The sequence below is a fragment of the Muntiacus reevesi genome, chromosome 2, assembly GCF_963930625.1.
Source record: "Muntiacus reevesi chromosome 2, mMunRee1.1, whole genome shotgun sequence".
In the NCBI taxonomy this organism is placed as follows: Eukaryota; Metazoa; Chordata; class Mammalia; order Artiodactyla; family Cervidae; genus Muntiacus; species Muntiacus reevesi.
Window position 1 is genome coordinate 50602334 of NC_089250.1, and position 18409 is coordinate 50620742.

General features: G+C 55.6%; 1 protein-coding gene across 11 annotated transcripts; it reads left to right on the forward strand.

The window, feature by feature from the left end:
• Positions 1 to 5898: 5898 nt before the first annotated feature.
• On the forward strand, positions 5899 to 16830 carry SLC4A11 (solute carrier family 4 member 11). 11 transcript variants are annotated; one of them, XM_065919632.1, is made up of 20 exons: positions 5899 to 5915; positions 8020 to 8064; positions 10319 to 10471; positions 10603 to 10652; positions 10879 to 11110; positions 11179 to 11263; positions 11502 to 11625; positions 12936 to 13148; positions 13223 to 13316; positions 13416 to 13541; positions 13623 to 13736; positions 13827 to 13959; positions 14219 to 14292; positions 14678 to 14927; positions 14998 to 15104; positions 15193 to 15361; positions 15453 to 15626; positions 15837 to 16032; positions 16112 to 16281; positions 16409 to 16830. In XM_065919632.1, exons 2-20 carry the CDS (start codon positions 8034 to 8036, stop codon positions 16470 to 16472), a joined length of 2559 nt encoding a protein of 852 aa, XP_065775704.1. In that variant the 5' UTR covers positions 5899 to 5915; positions 8020 to 8033; the 3' UTR covers positions 16473 to 16830. The 11 variants fall into 11 exon arrangements, with proteins under 11 accessions (XP_065775704.1, XP_065775712.1, XP_065775713.1 ...); XM_065919640.1 differs by lacking the exon at positions 5899 to 5915 and adding an exon at positions 6040 to 6214; XM_065919641.1 differs by lacking the exon at positions 5899 to 5915 and adding an exon at positions 6040 to 6214 and having other exon boundaries at positions 10606 to 10652; positions 11182 to 11263.
• The last annotated feature ends 1579 nt before the right edge of the window (positions 16831 to 18409 follow it).

Sequence of the window (18409 nt, forward strand, 5' to 3'; positions counted from 1 at the left end):
GTATATGAGGGCCCCCAACATCATCTGAGAGCTGGATTCCCCAAAGAAGGGTTTGCTCCCCTGAATCAGCAATGCATATCCAGCTGCAGGCTATTTCTGAGCTATTCTGTTAAAATCAGATACCTATTTGATTTTAAATTTTTTGCTTTCTGCTAGTTTTTTCTAGTGCAAGTGATAGCAAACAGTTATTTGTTGCTGTGGTGGTGATTGGTGTAGTGACTTTTAATCTTGATTAAAAGTTGTGACATTTACAACATTTTTTAAAATTAAAAGACGTTTGAAAACATCTATTCACTAAGATATTTGCCCCCCCTGAAGATGGAGAAAAGGCTCTGTACTGCCTCTGGATACCCAGGGACACCAGTAGTCTATGGGAACCTGTTTGATACTTTTTTTTCCCCCTAAATAAAAGACAGGATTCTGCACTTCCACTGCCATGGCCCAGGCTCAATTTCTGACCAGGGAATTGATTTGACCAAAAAAAAAAAAAAGAAGAAGAAGAAAGGTCATGTAGACTGTAATGCCACTCATTGGTGGGGTGAGAAGTGGACCAACTAGAGAGTGATTCTGAAGGAAAGGTTGACAAATGAAATGACTAATGAGACGAGCCAAGCGGATGATCTTAAGGTAGAAATGGAAAAAGCCAAAGTGGAAAAAAACCCAACTTTCTGAAACAACTCCAAAACTTTTTTGTTTCTTTCTCCAAAAATCTGAAGAAAAAATAAATTTGTTTATCCACAAATTATTCCTGTTTTGCCCAGGACTTTACATGGCTAAACTAATGAGCCAAAATGACTAGGTTAAAAAATTGTATCGAGGTCAACAAATCTTATGTCAAACTGATAATAATAAATCTGAAAAAAAAAAAAGCTAACCAAGTAAACTGTATTTACATCCTACCATTACTACTGTTTTTCTCATACCAGTAAAGAAGTTTAATTTTTTTCCTTCATAGCTTCAAATTTTTAAGACCTTTACATCTTTACTCTGAAATTTCATGCCTGGGTGAATGTACAAATAATAGCAAAATAAAGACAACAGGAAGAGAAAAGATGGTTTGATAACCAAAAATTCATGGAATTTTCTACTAAAAAGATGCAGTTTCTAGATAACTAATAAAAATCTGGGCTTCCAAGATGGCTCAGTAGTATAAGTATCTGCCTGCCAATGCAGGAGACGGATTTGATCCCTGAGTAGGGAAGATTCCCCTAGAGAAGGAAATGCACTCCAGTGTTCTTGCCTGGGAAATCCCATGAACAGGGGAGCCCGGCAGGCTTCAGTCATAGGGTTGCAGAGTCAGACGTGACCAAGCATGAATACTCTGTAATGACCTATAATAGGAAGGGAATCTGAAAAAGAGTGGATCTATATATACATAAAATGATTCACTTTTCTGTACAGCAGAAATTAACACAGCCTTGTAAGTCAACCACACTCCAATAAAAATTAAAAAGATTTGATTTCAACCTCTTATAGGTAAACAGGGTCAGAGACACAAAGAGGCTGGACATCTTGCCCAAGGGTTTTGTCCTGTGCCTTCCACACTCACTTTTCTGTGCATCCAGCTTCCTTAGAGGCGCTTCCTACAAGGGACTGTAGGTCACTTGAAAGGCAGCTTAAGTGGTGCCACAGGCAGTGTCAGCCCTGAATGATGAGCTTGAAGCAGAACCTTGGGCAGCTCCTTGACACAGGGGGTCAAAGAGAATGAGAACCATGGATAAGGAGGACATGGGGTACACCTAAAGGCTAAGGAGGGCAGTGATGGCCAGGAGGGTGACAGGCCGCCTGGACTCACCAGTTGGAAGGACTTAGGTGGCTGGTGATAGGGTCCAAGTGAAGTGGGGCCTGGGGGTAGATGAGAGTGGGGAATTTTGGGCCCAGCTCTGCTGGGAATACAAATTCCTGGCCCCCTGTAGGGATACCCTGGAGAAGGATGAGGAGAAGTAGGTCAGTGTTTAGTGGTATCTGTCTGCCACGGGTTTTTTGACTGAGAAGCTGGGCTGCAGAACTGGAACCAAGGTCAGAAGGCATGAAGGTAGTGGGGCAGCTCTAGAACCTTCCTGCTCAACAGCCTGCTGAATGGCACTAGATTCTGACTCTTGAGTATGGGGGTGGGGGGGGTGGCAAGGGCACAGAGGAATGCTGTCCTGAGGGGAACAGGTTCTCCTGGCCCTCCACAGAGCTCCTTGCCTTCCTGGCTGCCCTTATAGGAACTTGGCTCTTCCTGAGGTAGATGGCAACTCCCTCAGTAGAGGAAAAAGGCATCAAACCATGTTATTTGAGCACCAAGGGTCTTCCTCTCACCTACCCAGGGGCCTGGAGAGGTCCCCCATGAGAGCAGGGAGGCCCTAGTCTCTCCCTCAGCCCCTCCAGCACCACTGGAGTGTGGGAGCAGTGTCTCTCTTCCCAGGAACAGCGAGGAGATGGTACAGCCACAGCTGAGAGAAGGGCTGGGAGGGTCTGGGAATGCTGGTCAAGGCTGCCTGCCCTGGGCAGCAAGGAGCCCCAAGAGGCTTGTGACTTCAGGGAAAGCCTGAGGCTCTAGGTGTGGGAAGCCATGCTTGCCAAGGGTTCAAGGAAGCTGAGAGTGGTGGGACAGGGCAGACTGGAAGTAGAAAAACAAGGACTTGGTGACATCTAAAGAGTCCAAGTTACAGGAAGGAGGCAGAGGGAGTCAGGAATATCTGGCTGGAAAATGTGAGTGGGAGTAGAGGATGAAGGCTAAAGAGGTCATCTGGGGGCTTCATGGATTGAAAATTTTCAGGAACTGTATATGGATCCAGGTGTTGGTCATGTGTTCAATATGTCATGTATTTATTGAGCATCTACTACACCAGTGTTTTGCTGATGAAAGATTACCATACAATTGCTCTCAAGGATATCCCAGCCTAGCCTGGAAGATGGACCAGGCAGCAAAGTAAGAAGAATAAAGAAGCGTGTGCTGCACTTAGAGGTCATAAGGATCTGTGGTGGAAGGACATAGGAATGAACTTTAGATGATGTGAGCTGAAGGAAGAACTGAACCATGATAAGAGCTGTGGACACAACACATCTTCCAGACACTCAGACTCTCCAGGCCTGGAGGTAGGTAGGGGCCAGTTGTGTTGGAGGAATTGTTGGCAGCCATGTGGCTGGAACAGTGCCCTCCTGAGAGGAGAAGGGGATGACAGAGGATGAGATGGCTGGATGGCATCACCATCCGACTTGATGGACTCGATGGACATGAGTTTGAGCAAGCTCCAGGAGTTGGTGATGGACAGGGAAGCCTGGTGTACTGCAGTCCACGGGGTCACAAAGAGTCAAACACGACCGAGCAACTGAACTGAAATGAGAGCAGGAGTCTGGGATGAGATGGGAAACAGGCAGGTGCCAGCTTGTACAGCACTCCCTAACCCACACCCCTGCTCCCCTGGGCCATAGCAGAGTGTTTGCTTTTATTTATTTCCTAAATGCCATGAGAACCCACTGGAGGCAGAGAATGGATGGTGGGTGGGGGCAAGTCAGAGGCCAGATGATGGAAGGTGTGCAAATGGCAGAACTGAGCTATTTTGAAGGTAAACCTAACAGAACTTACTCATGGATCTGTGGATGAGTAGGGAGACTCCCGGGTCCAGTGCAGCCAGGTAGATGGTGGTGAATAGTGGACTCAGGAACACTATTTTGCCTGAATTTCACTTGAATCCCCAATTTGCCATCCAGGTTGGGGACAGAGGGTAAGTAGGCTATGTCATATTCAAGTCAGGAGCTCAGTAACAGGCATCATGGATCCAGGGAAAGATCCAGAGCTGGCCAACACTCCTAGGTCTAAGGAGGTGAGGAGAGAAGGGATTACCTAGTGACTCAGTGGTAAAAAATCTGCCTGTCAATGCAGGAGACATTGGTTTAATCTCTGATATGAGAAGATCTCACATGCCACAGAGCAAGTAAGCCCAGTGCCACAACTATTGAAGCCCACGCACCCTAGAGCCTGTGCTCCGCAATAAGAAGTCACCACAATGAGAAGCCTGTGCACCACAACTAGAGAGTAGCCCCACTCTCTACAACTAGAGAAAAGCCCGCATAGCAAGGAAGACTCAGCACAGCCAAAAATAAATTTTAAAAAATTATAGTGGCTAAAGGAGAAAACTCAGTTGAAATATGTCAGAAAGCCATTAAGCGCCTTGTGGAACTCAGAACTCAAGGTTGTGTCCACAGCCCAGTAAAGTCTGAGACCTCAAGGATGGGAATGAGAAGGAATGTGTGTGTTTATGTCCGAGTCCCTAAACTACCTGTGTAAGGACCCAATGGGGCACAGAGGTGAGGGGAGAGGAGAGGAGGGAGACTTGATCCGCAGTGGACAGGTGGTGGCTGGGAAGACTAAAGGAAACAGCTTCTGGCTTTGCAGCAGGGGTGCGCGGGAGCCAGCGGCTCTCTCCAGGTCAACCAGGGGAATGGAAACCACAAGGGCAGAGCACAGGAGGATATGGTAGAGAAGGGGTCAGAAGCGGTCTGTGTCAGCGTCTGTGACAGTCCAGTCCATAGGCCCCTGGGGGAGATCTTGACTGGGGGCTCTTATTTCCTCAGTGGTCTCAGTGGTGAGGTCTCAGATGAGGGAGGAGGCTGCAGGAGGGGATGAGAGGTGGCCCCTACATTCTAGGTTTGCTTCCTAGAACAGCTGGGTTGGAAGGTCCAGGTGTTTGGGAGCTGCTGGTGACATGGAGAAAGTGGATGTAGAAGCCTAGGCATTCTGAGATGAAAGGGGCTGAGGGCAAAACGAGTGGCTTTTCAGGGGTCCAGTCCCTGCACCTACCACATGGAGCTCTCCTCCCTGACAATCAGCCTGCCTGTCCTCAGCCCCCCTCAAATCTCCATCCCCTAATCCTGGGGCTGCGGGAGACTGCAGTGGGCTGGAGTGTAGCTAAACGGCATCTAGAGAAAGTCCCATGGCTGAGTGGAGAAGGTACCCCAGAGTAGGGATGATCTCGAGTCTCTGCCTAGGCTGCTCACCACAACCAGAGAAGCATGCGGCCAGCCCCAAGCCAGTCGCGGTCTGAGTGCCGTAGATCTCTTCTACAGCATCTTCTGCAGTAGCAGGGAGTGCTCAAGGCCATCCTGACCCCCAGGCCTTCATCTGCCAAGGGGGGCACCTCATAGCTTTGCTCCTAATGCTCTCTTACCTCGCTGGGGAGGGGAAACCAGGTCAGCCTCACCCAATCTATGCATGGGGCTTCCCCAACGCACCAGGAACTCCTGGGGGCCACAGGGCAGCCCCCTGGGATAGGTGGGGTCATCTTCTGCTTGCTTCGCCCGCCCTCTTCCACGTCTGGGGGACAGAGGCTGAACTCCATGCCAGCAGGGGGTGAGAAGAGGGAATCGAGGCTCTTCCTCGGGCTGGCAGCCAGTGTGGAGGGGATGGGAGGTTAGCAGTTCGTTCAGTTCGTTGTGGGGAGAGTTCCTGGGTCAATCCGGGGCCCGAGAGCCGCAGAATCATTTGATGAGAAGCCGCGGAAGGTCAGACCAAGAGTTCTTCGAAAGGGGTGGATTTGCCCGGCCGCGCGCACCACCGCCTCCCTACACAAGCACGCGCGCGCACCCGACCTCCGCAACATACTACTCAAGGAGGACCAGGTGCCGGAGAAGGCGCGACCCAGGGCTGAGCTCCCTCGTGTCTGGGAAAGAAAACTGGGCGGCGGGGCCATCTTGGGAAGGGAAAAAGCTGCAAGTCAAGACCTTGACCAAAGAGAAAGCCGAGGATTCAACGAGGCCAGGAGCGAAACCGTGAAGGGCTTTGCCAGCAAACCCGACGCCGCCGAGTCGGGAGGGCGGCGGGTTCCGGCGGCCAGGGCGTAGCCCAGTGAGCGCGCACCGGCCGGTGTAGAAAGTCGAGGTGCGCTTCCTGGAGGAGGAGTAAGAGGATTTGCTGCTTGAGAAACCAGGTTGAATGGAGGGGGCGGGGCCCGGGTGGGCTGGGCCCAGCGGCGGCCCCCTGCCGAGAGGAGGGGACGGGCCTAGTACTTAAAGTCAAGACGAGGGAGGCCCCTCCCGGACCCGCCGCACCATCTCAACTCCGAGGGTCTCTCAGCTCACCGGGCTTCTTCGCAGAAACAGCATCCCTGCTCAGCCCCTAACCGGGCGACACCTGTGCGGGCGCGAGGGCCCGAAGAAGCCCAGTCTACGCGTTCTAAGTGGCCGCGGGCTCCCGGGAGCAACCCACCCGGGGTGAAAAGGAGTACGGGTGAGGGCGCGGGGCGGGCGGGGGGACCCTGGTCCACGCCGCACGGCCTCCGGCTCCAGGGAGGACCGTCGGCGCGGCATTAGGACCCAGGCGCGGCCCAGGGGTGTGTCGCCGGCTCCCGCCGCCGGCCTGTAGAAGACTGCGAGGTAGGGATCCCGAAGCCCCGGGTGAGGACCCGTGGCGTGCGCGCGGGTGTGCCCCGGTTCTGCGGCTGACTGCTGGGCTGTGGCCGCGGGCACCAGGTGCGCGTTCCATCTCCATCCATGCGGCAGGTGCCCGCGGCGGGAAGGCCGTCCGGTCTCCGTCGCAGAGCCGTGCTGGGCTGGGAAGCGGAGCCGTCGAGGCGCTAGGAGGAACGCGAACGCGGCCGGCCTGCCCCGGTCCCCGGCGTAGTGGGCGAGAGGGTCTTGGGGGCTTCCCAGCCGGGGCGGGGGTGCCCGGGGTGAGTTCGGCCTCTAGGGAGTAGGAGTCCAGGTGGGTACATGGGTGGTTGGGGGAAGCACTGGACGACTTCGTGGGCACGGCGCGCTTGACTTAGCGCCGTTTTAAAACAACAGTTTTTGAACCTACGAGATAGCCGGGGGAAGGGTGGAAGGCTTGCAAATAGCGGGGCGGAGTTGTGGGGTCCCCAGCACCTCGAACTCCAGGGTCTTCGCAGGCGGGCGTCACCCCTCTCCCCCGGAAAGCCTCATTTTATATTCTACCCGACACCTTCGGCGCTGCGCGGCAGCCTGCCTGCTCTTAGGGGTCCCTGGTCCTCTGACTGTCCCCTGTGCGGCCACGGCAGTCTCTCGGTCGCCGCTCTGACACCTGAGGGCCAGCACGGGGGTGTGCTGTTTACGTGCACTTGAATCGTGCGACACGGGAGTAGGATGTGCACCATCCCCACCCTTCCATACCCTCGTCACCCTCGTCCTCTGTCCACCCCTGCGCCTCTGCTGCTAGGTTTACTGCCCCCGCGTCTCCCTTCTGCATGCCGCCGGGGCTTCTGCCCCGGGAGACAGTCCGCGTTCTGCACGACCCCTCCCCCCGACCCCCACGGTCTCCCAGCCGGAGGCTCTTTCCTCTCGTGCACGCGGCCGCTCCTGTCGCTTCCTTCCTAGAACAGAGCGACACAAACAGCGTGGAGCATCCATCCGGGGCTCGGCGCAAAGAGCGCGCACGCCCCACCCCGCCCCCGCGCCGTCTCCCAAGAGGACCAACGGCTCCGCCTCCCAGGAGGCCCGGAAAGTGGGTGGTGCTGAGGGAAGGAGGCCGTTGCCTCAGGTCACCCCGTGTGACCCCTGGCGCGGGAGGTTAGGGGCGACTGCACGTGTGATGGGTCTTGAAAGCGCCAGGGACCGACGTGAGAGTGAGAACCGAAGAGATGTGCTGGGAGAAGAGCCCCAACCCGGTTCCTGCACTTTGCATGGAAGACTTGAGAGAGGGAGGCTGTCTTCTGCAGGGAAGGTGGCCAGACAGGTCTCCTCCCTTCAGATTTCTGCAACTAGCGAGTCCTTCCTTCCTTCACGGGGTACTGTTAATTATTCCTGGAGAAAACATGCTGAGAACACCTCCCCACCTCCCTCCTCTACCACCTGGGCAAGCCCTTAGCAGATGGGTTGAAGAATAACAGGAAGTGGCTTCCTCTAGCTCCTCAAGGGGCCCCTGGCTAGTGCTCTTCCCTGCTCCTTTTTCTCCCAGGGTCTCCGGGAAGGGTAAGAAAGACTCAGCAGGGGTCGGTGAGGGGTGGGCAGCAGATGTGCAGGAGAGGCTGTCCAGAACTGACCATGGAGCTGGTGACAATCCTTTGGTTTGCCTTACAGAAAACTCTTCTGTCATGTCGCAGAATGGATACTTTGAGGATGCAGGTGTGTACCTTTCAGGTGTGGGTGTTTGTAGAGAGCTTCTTGGTCAAAAGACTTTAGGGGACCTAGTCCATCCACCTGTAATCATGGTCCTCTGCTGGTGCAGGGATGCCTTTGGATTCTACCTCCAGGAGGTTGTGGTGTGGTCAGAGAGGCAGCTGACACTGCCCTGGATACTGGCAGGTCTCTGGTGGTCCTGGGAGAGCGAGCTGCTCCCCATCCTGGGCTCTGTGGACCATCTGATATGTGATGGTTTGCTGTTAACAATGCTCTGGTTATCTGACCAGGTTTTAGGCCAAATGTTGTATATGCCCACATTCCTAAGATCCTGCCCGGCCCTGTGGGGGGGGGGGGGGGCTGCCACTGTCCCTCTAAAGAATTGCAGTCTCTGCACCTCAATTTTCCCTGCTTGCACCAGCCTAGCTCTCTCCCTCCCCATATCTCTGGGGTGGCTACATGCTCCTGTGCCCAGGTTCGGGAAGTGGCCTGACCATCATTTAGTGGAACAGTGCCTGGACAGAGTGGCAGTGTGTTCTATATAGGGATCCCAAGGCATGATGACTGCATGTACCAGGCTGCTGGTGGGCAAGTCCCAGGGGCCTTGCCGTGAACTGGTGGTATCTATTGGGTAGGTCCTAGGTTGAGCTCAGGATAGGGGAGAAGTGGGGCAATGTGAGGGACATTCTGGGAAACAGACAGTGCTGGTGGGGGTGGTAGAGGCTGGGACGGGTTGGGGCTGGGGAACCAAGCAGTCTAAGCAAAGCAGGTCTAGAACTGGGGAGGAAGGTGTTTTTCATGGACATGAGCTCCATGACAAGTAGGAGAAGGATGTCTTTTGACTTAATAGTTCTTCTCTGGGCTCTGGGTGCAGTGCAGACCTGGAGCTAGGGGTCACCAGTCCATGAGGGTGTTGATAGGGGAGGCCTAGTGCTTCCTACCCAGAAAGAGCCCAGGCTGAGCACAGGATACCTGGGGAACAGGGCCTGGGATGTAAAGAGGAAACCAGCAGACGAGAGTGGAAGTGAGTCAGGGTGAGTCACTGCCTGGCAGGTGGAGGCGTGCTACTGACCCTTCCCTGTCCCCGCATGGGTGTTTTTAGGTGTTTGTGGGATCTGAGCTACAAGGACCCCACGAGAATCACAGGCGGTGGCCCACAGGGGACCCACAGGACATAGTGAGGAAGAGGGGCCAGATGAGCCAAGAGTAAGGCAGGGAGGGCCCTCGGGGGACTTGCCAGAGGAGGAAGGTTCTGTTGAGCCTTGAAGAAGGCCCTCCGGGGAGGGAAGCCCTCAGCTTACAGGACAGGAGCTGGCCCGTCTGGGGTGCTGGCCACTTGGCCTAAGAAGTAAGAGATTGAGGTGGTGGTGGGACTGGGCCTGAGGGACCAGGGATCTGGCCTGGAGCAGCAAGGCTGGCTCAGGCTGTTGGCCCAGAGGCAGCGAGCAGCCCCAGCAGGACTCAGGGCAGCATGTCAGCAAGGCGGCTTCCTATACGAGGGAGCCTATGCTGTGGGGCAGTTGCAGGAACTGAGAGGCAGACCAAAGGAAAGGGGCAGCAGGCTCTGTGCTCTGGGGTCCCAAGGCCTGAGATGAGGCCTCCTTCTGGGGTCCTGTCCCCTCTCTGTCCCTGGCTCTATTTCTCTGGCTCTCTTGCTGCCTGGGCCTTGTCTGATGTCACACTGAGGCTTCTCAGCCTTAATGCTTTGCCCCCCACACCCTCCGTGTGCCAATGAGGTCTGGATACTGCACGGCTCTGGCTTCGTTGGGTTGCTTCTGAGGAGGGAGCAACCCTACCCAGAAGCCAGATAGCTCTCTCCTCCCTGGGGAGCCAGACAGGTCCAGGTCCCACAACCTGGAGGTTATGGGAAGGCAGTGGCCAGGCAGGCTCAACTGTGTCATTGTACCATGTACCTGGCCCAATGTTTGTGGAATGAACATGTCTTTCTCTAGCTAAAGCATAGGCATGGCACAGAACCGCACATGGTTCCCACAGCTGAAAAATGTTGGAGAAAACTGTTGGGGAGGGGGTGCCAGCTGGCTGCTATACTCGGGCTGGGCCAGGACCAGATATTGGGCTGACCTGAGCCAGGGCTTCCTTCCCGGCCGCTAGAGGCCGCCCTCACCGCTCACCAAGACTGCACCCAGGAGGACAGCCCAGGGGCCCTGCTCCTTTGGCTCAGAGTCCCTCTCTCCCATGTGTAGTACTGACAGCCAGGTCCTCTTGGGGGGGTCTCTCTTGGTGGTGGTTGGGGCTCCAGGCTACCTCAAGTGTGACACAGATGATGCTTCTGAAACCCGTGAGGAGAGCCTGAGGGATGAGGCCTTCGACACGGTCAACTCCTCCATTGTGTCTGGCGAGAGCATCCGCTTTTTTGTCAACGTCAACCTCGAGGTGCAGCCTACCCAGTCTGGTATGGGGGTTGTGGCAGGGACAGGTTGGGGGGGCATGCATGGGACTGGGGACTGAACAGATGCGGCCACACTTCACCACGGAGACCTGAACGGCTGGGGCAGCACCCTGAGCCCTCCCGCTTTCCTCTAGCAGAGAGTGAATCACCTGGCGGCTTCGGGCTCCTACACACCTCCCGCAAGGTGAGCGGCCCGTGGGCTGGATGGGAAACATTTGGTTCCAGGCCACTAGCTGGGGGTGGAAGTGGTCACTTCCCTGAGAGAGCTCATATTAGCCTGGGGCCGACCACACTGGCCTTCTCTCTGGGAAGAGGGTGTCAGCCAGGGACAGTCACAGTGGTGGGGTCCAGGCAAGGACAGAGGGTCTTATTTATGGGCCTGTGTGGTTCTGTGCACGGGGTCCCCACAGTACCTGAAGTTAAAGAACTTTGAGGAAGAGATCCGTGCACAGCGGGACTTAGATGGCTTCCTGGCACGGGCCAGAATCATCCTGAATGAAACAGCCACCTCCCTGGATGACGTGCTGCGGGCTATGCTGTGCCGCTTAGCCCAAGACCCCTACAACAGCGAGCCAGACTGCAACCTGGACCTGCTCACGGCCATGCTCTTCACTGACGCAGGGGCTCCCATGGAGGGTAAAGGTAAGGGCTGTCTCTTGGCCTGGGCGGGAGGTCAGGGAAGTGGACCATCTGACTCTCCACTTTGTTAGCAGTTCACCTGCTGTCGGACACCATCCAAGGGGTCACTGCCACAGTAACGGGGGTGCAATACCAGCAGTCATGGATCTGCATCCTGTGAGTTGCCAGGCCACCATGTTGGCCTCCCCACGTCACCTCAGAGACAGGCTCCAGTGACCCTGTGAAGGCTGGCCTGCTCAGTCTGGGGGGAGAGTGAGGAATTCATCCCATCGGGTCTTTTTTCCTCCTTAACAGAGGTCACTGGGGTCATGGTTGGGAGTTCTGGGTGGCGGGGGTGGAGCCCCAGCTCCCAAGGGTGGCAGCCATGTGCCGTGTGCCCTCCCTGTCCCACCAGCTGTACCTCCAAGGCCCTGCTGAGGCGACACGTGTGCATCAGCCGCCTGGTCCGCCCGCAGAACTGGGGGCAGAATTCCTGTGAGGTGCGGTTTGTCATCCTGGTGCTGGCCCCACCCAAGATGGTGAGGAAGGGTTTCAGGTGGCTCTGTTTCCTGGGAAAGAGGGTACCAGGTTACCCTGCCCTCTCCTTGGGGGCATCTCTCCCACTGCAGGCAGCCTACAGAATCAGCCTCCGAAGGCCACATTCCCACCCTGTCTATTCATCCCTGGGTTTGTCTGAAGAATACTTGCTAGGTCCTCATCAAGCCCTGATTTCCCCAGAAGTTGCCCAAAAGATTATATTTCCTTCCTGACTGAAAAGAGATACTCCTTAAAAGTATTACTGTTCAAACACAGGGGCCTTTCTTTGGTCTGCATGACGCTGACTCTTCTAATCGGCTGACCATGATTTGTTGACCAAAGAGTCCCACTCTTTCCTGGGCTGTTTATCCCCTGGCCAGGGGCAGATTACCTCACTTTTGTGGGGGCTGAGCCATACAATTTTGGGAATCTTCTTTTATGGGAGAGGATTTAAAAATCTTGAGTAGAAAATGGCAAGGATCCCCCTCCAGGCTTGGGAAGGGCCTTAATGCTTAATTAGGCTTTTTGATGATTCTGCCCCTGCCTCTGGTGTAGACTCAGAGCTTCAGATGGCCCCTCCCCAGGCTTTCTCTATGCAAAGGGGTGCTAATGGGATCGTAGACACACTGAATCTCTCTAGATGTTACTGTGCCGGGAACAAAGAGCATTTAGGGCAGCAGGCACCTCTTGGGTCAGAGGAGTGACAGCTGACAAGGTGGCCAGAACAGTTGGAAAGAGTAGAATCCCTAGGGCTGAGTGGCTAGCCTGGCACCTTGAGACACGCCAGCCAGTCTGATACCTGGCTCCTCCTCGGGAGAACAGGCCTGTTCTAAAGCTACCAGAAAGCAGTGGGTGCAGGTGCAGGCCTGGGATACAGCTTTGGGCAACCCAGAGGGGTGGATACCACTCCCAGGGGCCAAAGTGGTCGAGGTGAGAGGTTGCTGTGGTGGAGGCTGGACACGGAGTTCACAGACAGGGCTGACCTTGGCCAAGCAAGAGGGATAAGGCTAGATGGCCTGGAACCCCTCTGAAAATCAGATAAAGCAGCAAACAGTGCAAATGCCCCAGGTGAAAAGCAGTTGAGCAAACATTTTTTTCCATCATCAGGATTTCGTTATCCACAATTACACAGATTTAACCTGAGACTGTAAGAAACATACTAGGTCAGTGGTAGTCTAGTGATCTGCTGATCTGGTGGCAATCGTGGCAGGCTCCGCTATGTGTGAATGTTGGAGGACTCCACCTGGATCATGGGGAGGGTGCCCTCTGCTCTACAGTGGCTACAGATGTGATTCTCTTACCCCATCCCCAGAAAAGCACCAAGACTGCCACAGAGGTGGGACGTACATTTGCCACCATGTTGTTAGACATCACCTTCCGCCAGAAGCTCCTGAAGACCCACACAGAGGAGGAATTCAAACAGGCCCTGATCCAACAGAGACAGCTGCTCACTGTAATGAACCACTGTCCAAGTAACAGCATGGACTACAGCACGAGCTCCATCTGCCTCGTCAGACACCCACAGGTGCAGGGCAGACATGGCCTGGGTGGGCAGCCCAGGGCAAGGACACAGGGCTGATGGGCATGTTCTTTTCCCAGCCCCCACAGCAGAAGGACTTTCTCCCCATGGGGAAGGGCATCCAGGAGGACATCGCCCGCAGGTTCCCCGTGTACCCACTGGACTTCACTGACGGTAAGTGTCCCATGACTCCCTCAGAGGTTGGCCTGTAGCTCAGGCCCCTAGCCTGGCCTGCCTCCCCAACACACCCTCCATCCCGTCTCCCTTTCTTAGGCATCATCGGAAAAAACAAGGCTGTGGGCAAATACATCACCACCACCCTGTTCCTCTACTTCGCCTGCCTTCTGCCCACGATTGCTTTTGGGTCCCTCAATGATGAGAACACAAAAGGGGTCATCGGTGAGGGGTTGGAGGCTAGCAGGGAGTGCTGGGGGGTGGTCCAGCGCCCCGGTGCCCCCCCTGACCACCTCACTTCCTCAGATGTGCAGAAGACCGTGGCCGGGCAGAGCATTGGAAGCCTCTTGTATGCACTCTTCTCTGGGCAGCCGCTGGTGGTGCTGCTGACAACTGCACCCCTGGCCCTCTACATCAATGGTGCAATGGGGGTTGAGAGTGGGGAGATGGTTCCTGGGGTCCCTGCCCCAACCTGGTCCTGACTGCTCACTCCTGTCCTGCTGCCCACAGTGATCCGTGGCATCTGTGATGACTATAATCTGAACTTCAGTACCTTCTATGCATGGACAGGCCTGTGGAACAGTTTCTTCCTCACACTTTATGCCCTCTTCAACCTCAGCCTGGTCATGAGTCTTTTCAAGAGGTAACAGAGCCTTCCCTAAGCTTCTGGGACTTTCAAGCAGGAGGGAGACCAAGGCCAGGGATGTGGGTCAGCTTCCATGCCACCCTCCAAGGCCCTGTAACCCTAGATAAGAGGGGGTGCCCCCACCATATCACTACCCCAAGGGGGAAGCTTGGGGCCCTGGCCCTCTTCACGCAGGAGGTAGGAGTCATGCCAAGGCTTGGGGAAACCAACCCTCTACAATTCACCCCATCTTATGAGACATACCTTCTGCTGGCAGGTCAACAGAGGAGATCATTGCCTTGTTCATTTCTATCACGTTCGTTCTAGATGCTATCAAGGGCATGGTCAAAAGTGAGTATTATACAGCCAGTGGCCACCTGCTGCAGGGGAAGTTGAGTTGAGATGGGGGTACAGACTGTGGCAAGGCAGCCAAGAAGCATGCAAGCTAAGGCTGCTTCCGCGGTCCAGGGTGCTATGGGAGCCATGACTGACAACGCGCAGCAATCAGCAGGTGACAGAGCTGTCTTAGGCAGGATCGGAGGCCCTGGGCCAGGCAGGATTCACTGTCAGAAATGGACAAAGGGCAGGGTGTGAGGTGCTGGGTAGACAGACAGGTTGAGGAATCCTGGCTGACAGAAGGCCAGCTCTCTCCTCTTCTGCCCACATCTAGGAGGAAGTTGCTAGGCCCAGGCTGCCAGAGCCCAGATGACTGAATTCTGATGGTCTGTACCCATAGTCTTCCAGAAGTACTACTACGGCCATGACGCTAGACTCTTCAAAGAGAAGTCCTCCTTGGTGAACCTGCTGGGCCACAACAGTAGCCTCCACACTGCCCTCAACACCAGCTTCCTGACTAGCCCACCGGAGCTAACTACAATGGGCAGCCAGGACGCCGAGCCCCTGGCCCGGGATACGGCTGTGCTCAGCCTCCTCATCATGCTGGGCACACTCTGGCTGAGCTACACCCTCTACCAGTTGAAGAAGAGGTGAGGGGTGCCCCTCGGGTGAGGGGGACACAAGCCCCTAGGCCACACTGACACTCACCTGCCTCCGTAGCCCCTACCTGCACCCCTACATGCGTGAGATCCTGTCAGACTGTGCCTTGCCCATTTCGGTGCTTACCTTCTCCCTCATCTCTTCCTACGGCTTTCAGGAGATTAAGAGTAAGTTAGGGCCAGCCGTGGGGTGGGAATGGGGTGGCTTGCTCTGTGGGGGATGCAAGCTTGAGCAGGGGCCTGTACCCTACTGCAGTGGTCAAGTTTCGCTACAGCCCGAGTGAGAACCTGTTTGAGATAGCCGAGATGCACTTGCTATCCCCGGTGGCCATCAGCAGCGCCATGGGCCTCGGCTTCCTCCTCTCCATGCTCTTCTTCATAGAGCAGAACCTGGTGGCTGCCTTGGCTAACTCCCCACAGAACAGGTTTGCAGGGCTGGGGATGGAGGGGTGAGCATGTGCCCAACCTTCCAGGGGCCAAGAGGGCTCTGGCCATATGTGACCCTGCCCGCTGCAGGCTGGTAAAAGGCACTGCCTACCACTGGGACCTCCTGCTCATCGCCATCATCAATACTGGGTTGTCTCTGTTTGGGCTGCCCTGGATCCATGCTGCCTACCCCCACTCCCTGCTGCATGTGCGAGCACTGGCTTTGGTGGAAGAGCATGTAGAGAACGGGCACATTTACGAGACGTGAGTGTGAAGAGGGCCCCTCGAGATGTGAGGCCAGAGTCACGAGGGCCCCAAGGTGGGGGGCAGCCCTGGGCCACATGGGACTTGAGGAGGGATACTGGCTTGGGGGACAAGGGCCTGGAAGTGACAGAGCCTGGTAAGCATGTGACCTGGGATGGACACAGCCCCATGGAGCAGGCCAGAGTGACCCGATGCACTGGACCCTCACAGGATTGTGAACGTGAAGGAGACACGGCTGACCTCCCTGGGCACCAGCATCCTGGTGGGCTTCTCCCTCCTTCTGCTGCCCTTCCCACTACAGTGGATCCCCAAGCCTGTGCTCTATGGCCTCTTCCTCTACCTCGCACTCACCTCCATCGACGGCAACCAGCTGTTTCAGCGCCTGGAGCTGCTGCTCAAGGACCAGGTGAGTGGCCCTGAGAGTGGGGGCCGGGGTGGGGGATCTGGCTCCAGACCTGCCCACACCTGGTCCCTGCCACCCACAGGCGTCATACCCACCCACCCACTACATCCGGAGGGTTCCCCAGAGGAAGATCCACTACTTCACAGGCCTGCAGGTCCTGCAGCTGCTGCTGCTCTGTGCCTTTGGCATGAGCCCACTGCTCTACATGAAGATGGTCTTTCCCCTCATCATGATTGCCATGATCCCCATTCGGTACGGAGGGCGGACAGCAGGCAGGAAGGACTCAGCGGGGCGGGAGAGGGTGGGCTAGAATGGCTGCTCTCTGCCTATTCCTCCCTGCCCCACTGCTTATCTTCCTGCCTGTTCCTCCTCCCCGCAGCTACAAGGTGCTGCCCCAAATCATTGAAGCCAAGTACTTGGATGCCATGGATGCTGAGCACTGACGTTCTGGCTAGCAGGCCCTGGCCACGCCCCATTTGCCCATTTCTCCAGGTCTTCCCAGGCTGGCTGTGTAGCTGTGTGTGGGCTTCCGGGACTGCTGCTCTGTGCTGCACCCCCTCACAGCTGTCCCAAGTGGCCGAGGGTGCTTGGGCACTCAGGGAGCTCTGAGGGATGTGTCTGCTCCCCTCCCCACTGGCCCTTTGCTTTGGGTCCAGAATGCTGCTCAGGGCAGCTTCTGCCCAGGGTGGGACTAAGCAGGACGGCTTTTCTTTTGATAAAGAGTGTGAGGTGGCTGAAAGAGAAACCATTTCCTTGATTGTGTAAGGAACTTCCTGGATGCACATTAGAGAATAAAGCTTCTGTTTCTATGCTTCTACATGCCACCTCCATCCATGCTGCCCTGCCCCAGCCTTTGAAGGCCACCCGAGGACTCTAGGGAGGAAGAGACCCTCCCAGGGGAAGAGGGATGAAAGGGACTGACTGTTGAGTGCCACCTAAGGGTTGTTACTTCCAGCTCCACACAACACCCCAACAGGGAAATATGGAAGATCCAGGAGGCCCTTGTACTGCCACGTTGCCAGGAACCTGCAGGGAAAGTGTTCTAGGAACAGCACGTGGAAGGGCCCCAAGAAGAAGGCTTGAGGCCAGTGAAAGGTGGCTGGTGGGGTGGGACAGGCAGTCACCATGCTGCTTGCAGGATGGGTCAAAGTAAAAGTGGTAGTCACTAAGTCTGTCCGACTCTTTGCGACGCCGTGGACTGTAGCCCACCAGGCTCCTCTGTCCATGGAATTCTCCAGGCAAGAATACCAGAGTGGGCTGCCATTCTCTTTTCCCAGGGGATCTTCCCAACCCAGGGACCAAACTCAGGTCTCAAGCATTGCAGGCGAATTCTTTACCGTCTGAACCACCAGGGAAGCCTGCAGGATGGGTAGCTAAGTTTAAAGAGGGGGTCAGAAAGTGTACTGTGTACCCAGGACAGAAGTCTATGAGGACCAGAAAGAGAGAGGTGCCCTGCTCCAGGTGCCACGTAGCCACCTACTCACATAACAGCAGGTGACCCTTCTATGGGGCCCCTCCCCAGTAGCCTGGGTGTTCCCTCCAGGTAGGGCCATGTCCAGGACCACCAGGTAAGAAGGCAGGCACCCCCCATCTGAGTCCCAGCCACATACCACCTACGCCAAGGAGACAACTCGGAGGAGGCTGGGCATGGCCACTGGCACTTCCCGAGGAAACACCCAGCTGGGCTTTGCAGGCAGCAGAGGAGCAAAGGGATGAGGTCCTGTCCTCACCCATACCTGTTGACACAGTCTAGGGAAGCAAACATTAAATCCAGGCCCCAGGCCAAGCTGCCAGGACTGAGGAACAGTGATGGGAACGGATGAAGCTTAGGCCTGGGAGTGACACACCAGCACTGAGGACCCCTGCCCCCCAAGCTACTACACACAACAGGCTTTTCTGACTGTCCTTGGGGTTGGGCAGCTCCTCTTTACCAGGGTAACACCTGCAGAAAACGAGGGAGCCACTCCAGCCCTCTGAAATCCCCCCAGGGAATGGCTTCACCAGGGCACAGTAAGGGTCTGGGGGGCAGCTGAGTCGGGCTTAGTTGGTCCCCCAGGCTGAACTATGACAAATCAACCCAATGGGGTCAAGTACATCATCCCCCATCCCTGCCACAAAAATGAACCTGGAGTTACAATCATAAACCAGCACTGTAGCTGCTCTAATGTACACCAGCATAAAGAAAAAGCACTCACCACCCCACACTGCCTGCCCCACAACCCAGCTGGCAAACACAACAGAGGCCAGCTGAGTGGCGGAGTGGATTTCGCATGGAAAAGTTCAACACGTGATCTGAGATTTGAAAGACAAAAGGGGAAGACAGAATATTCCAGATAGCAATGGTACACAAACAGCCTCAACACAGCTCTGCCCTCATCTG

Excerpts from the sequence above, each read along its gene's own strand:
- SLC4A11 (XM_065919632.1), top strand. The coding sequence starts at position 8,034 with ATGTCGCAGAATGGATACTTTGAGGATGCAG. Across the intron at positions 11,626-12,935 it reads TGCTGGCCCCACCCAAGATG|AAAAGCACCAAGACTGCCAC; the intron begins GTGAGGAAGGGT and ends CCCCATCCCCAG. Across the intron at positions 16,282-16,408 it reads ATTGCCATGATCCCCATTCG|CTACAAGGTGCTGCCCCAAA; the intron begins GTACGGAGGGCG and ends TCCTCCCCGCAG.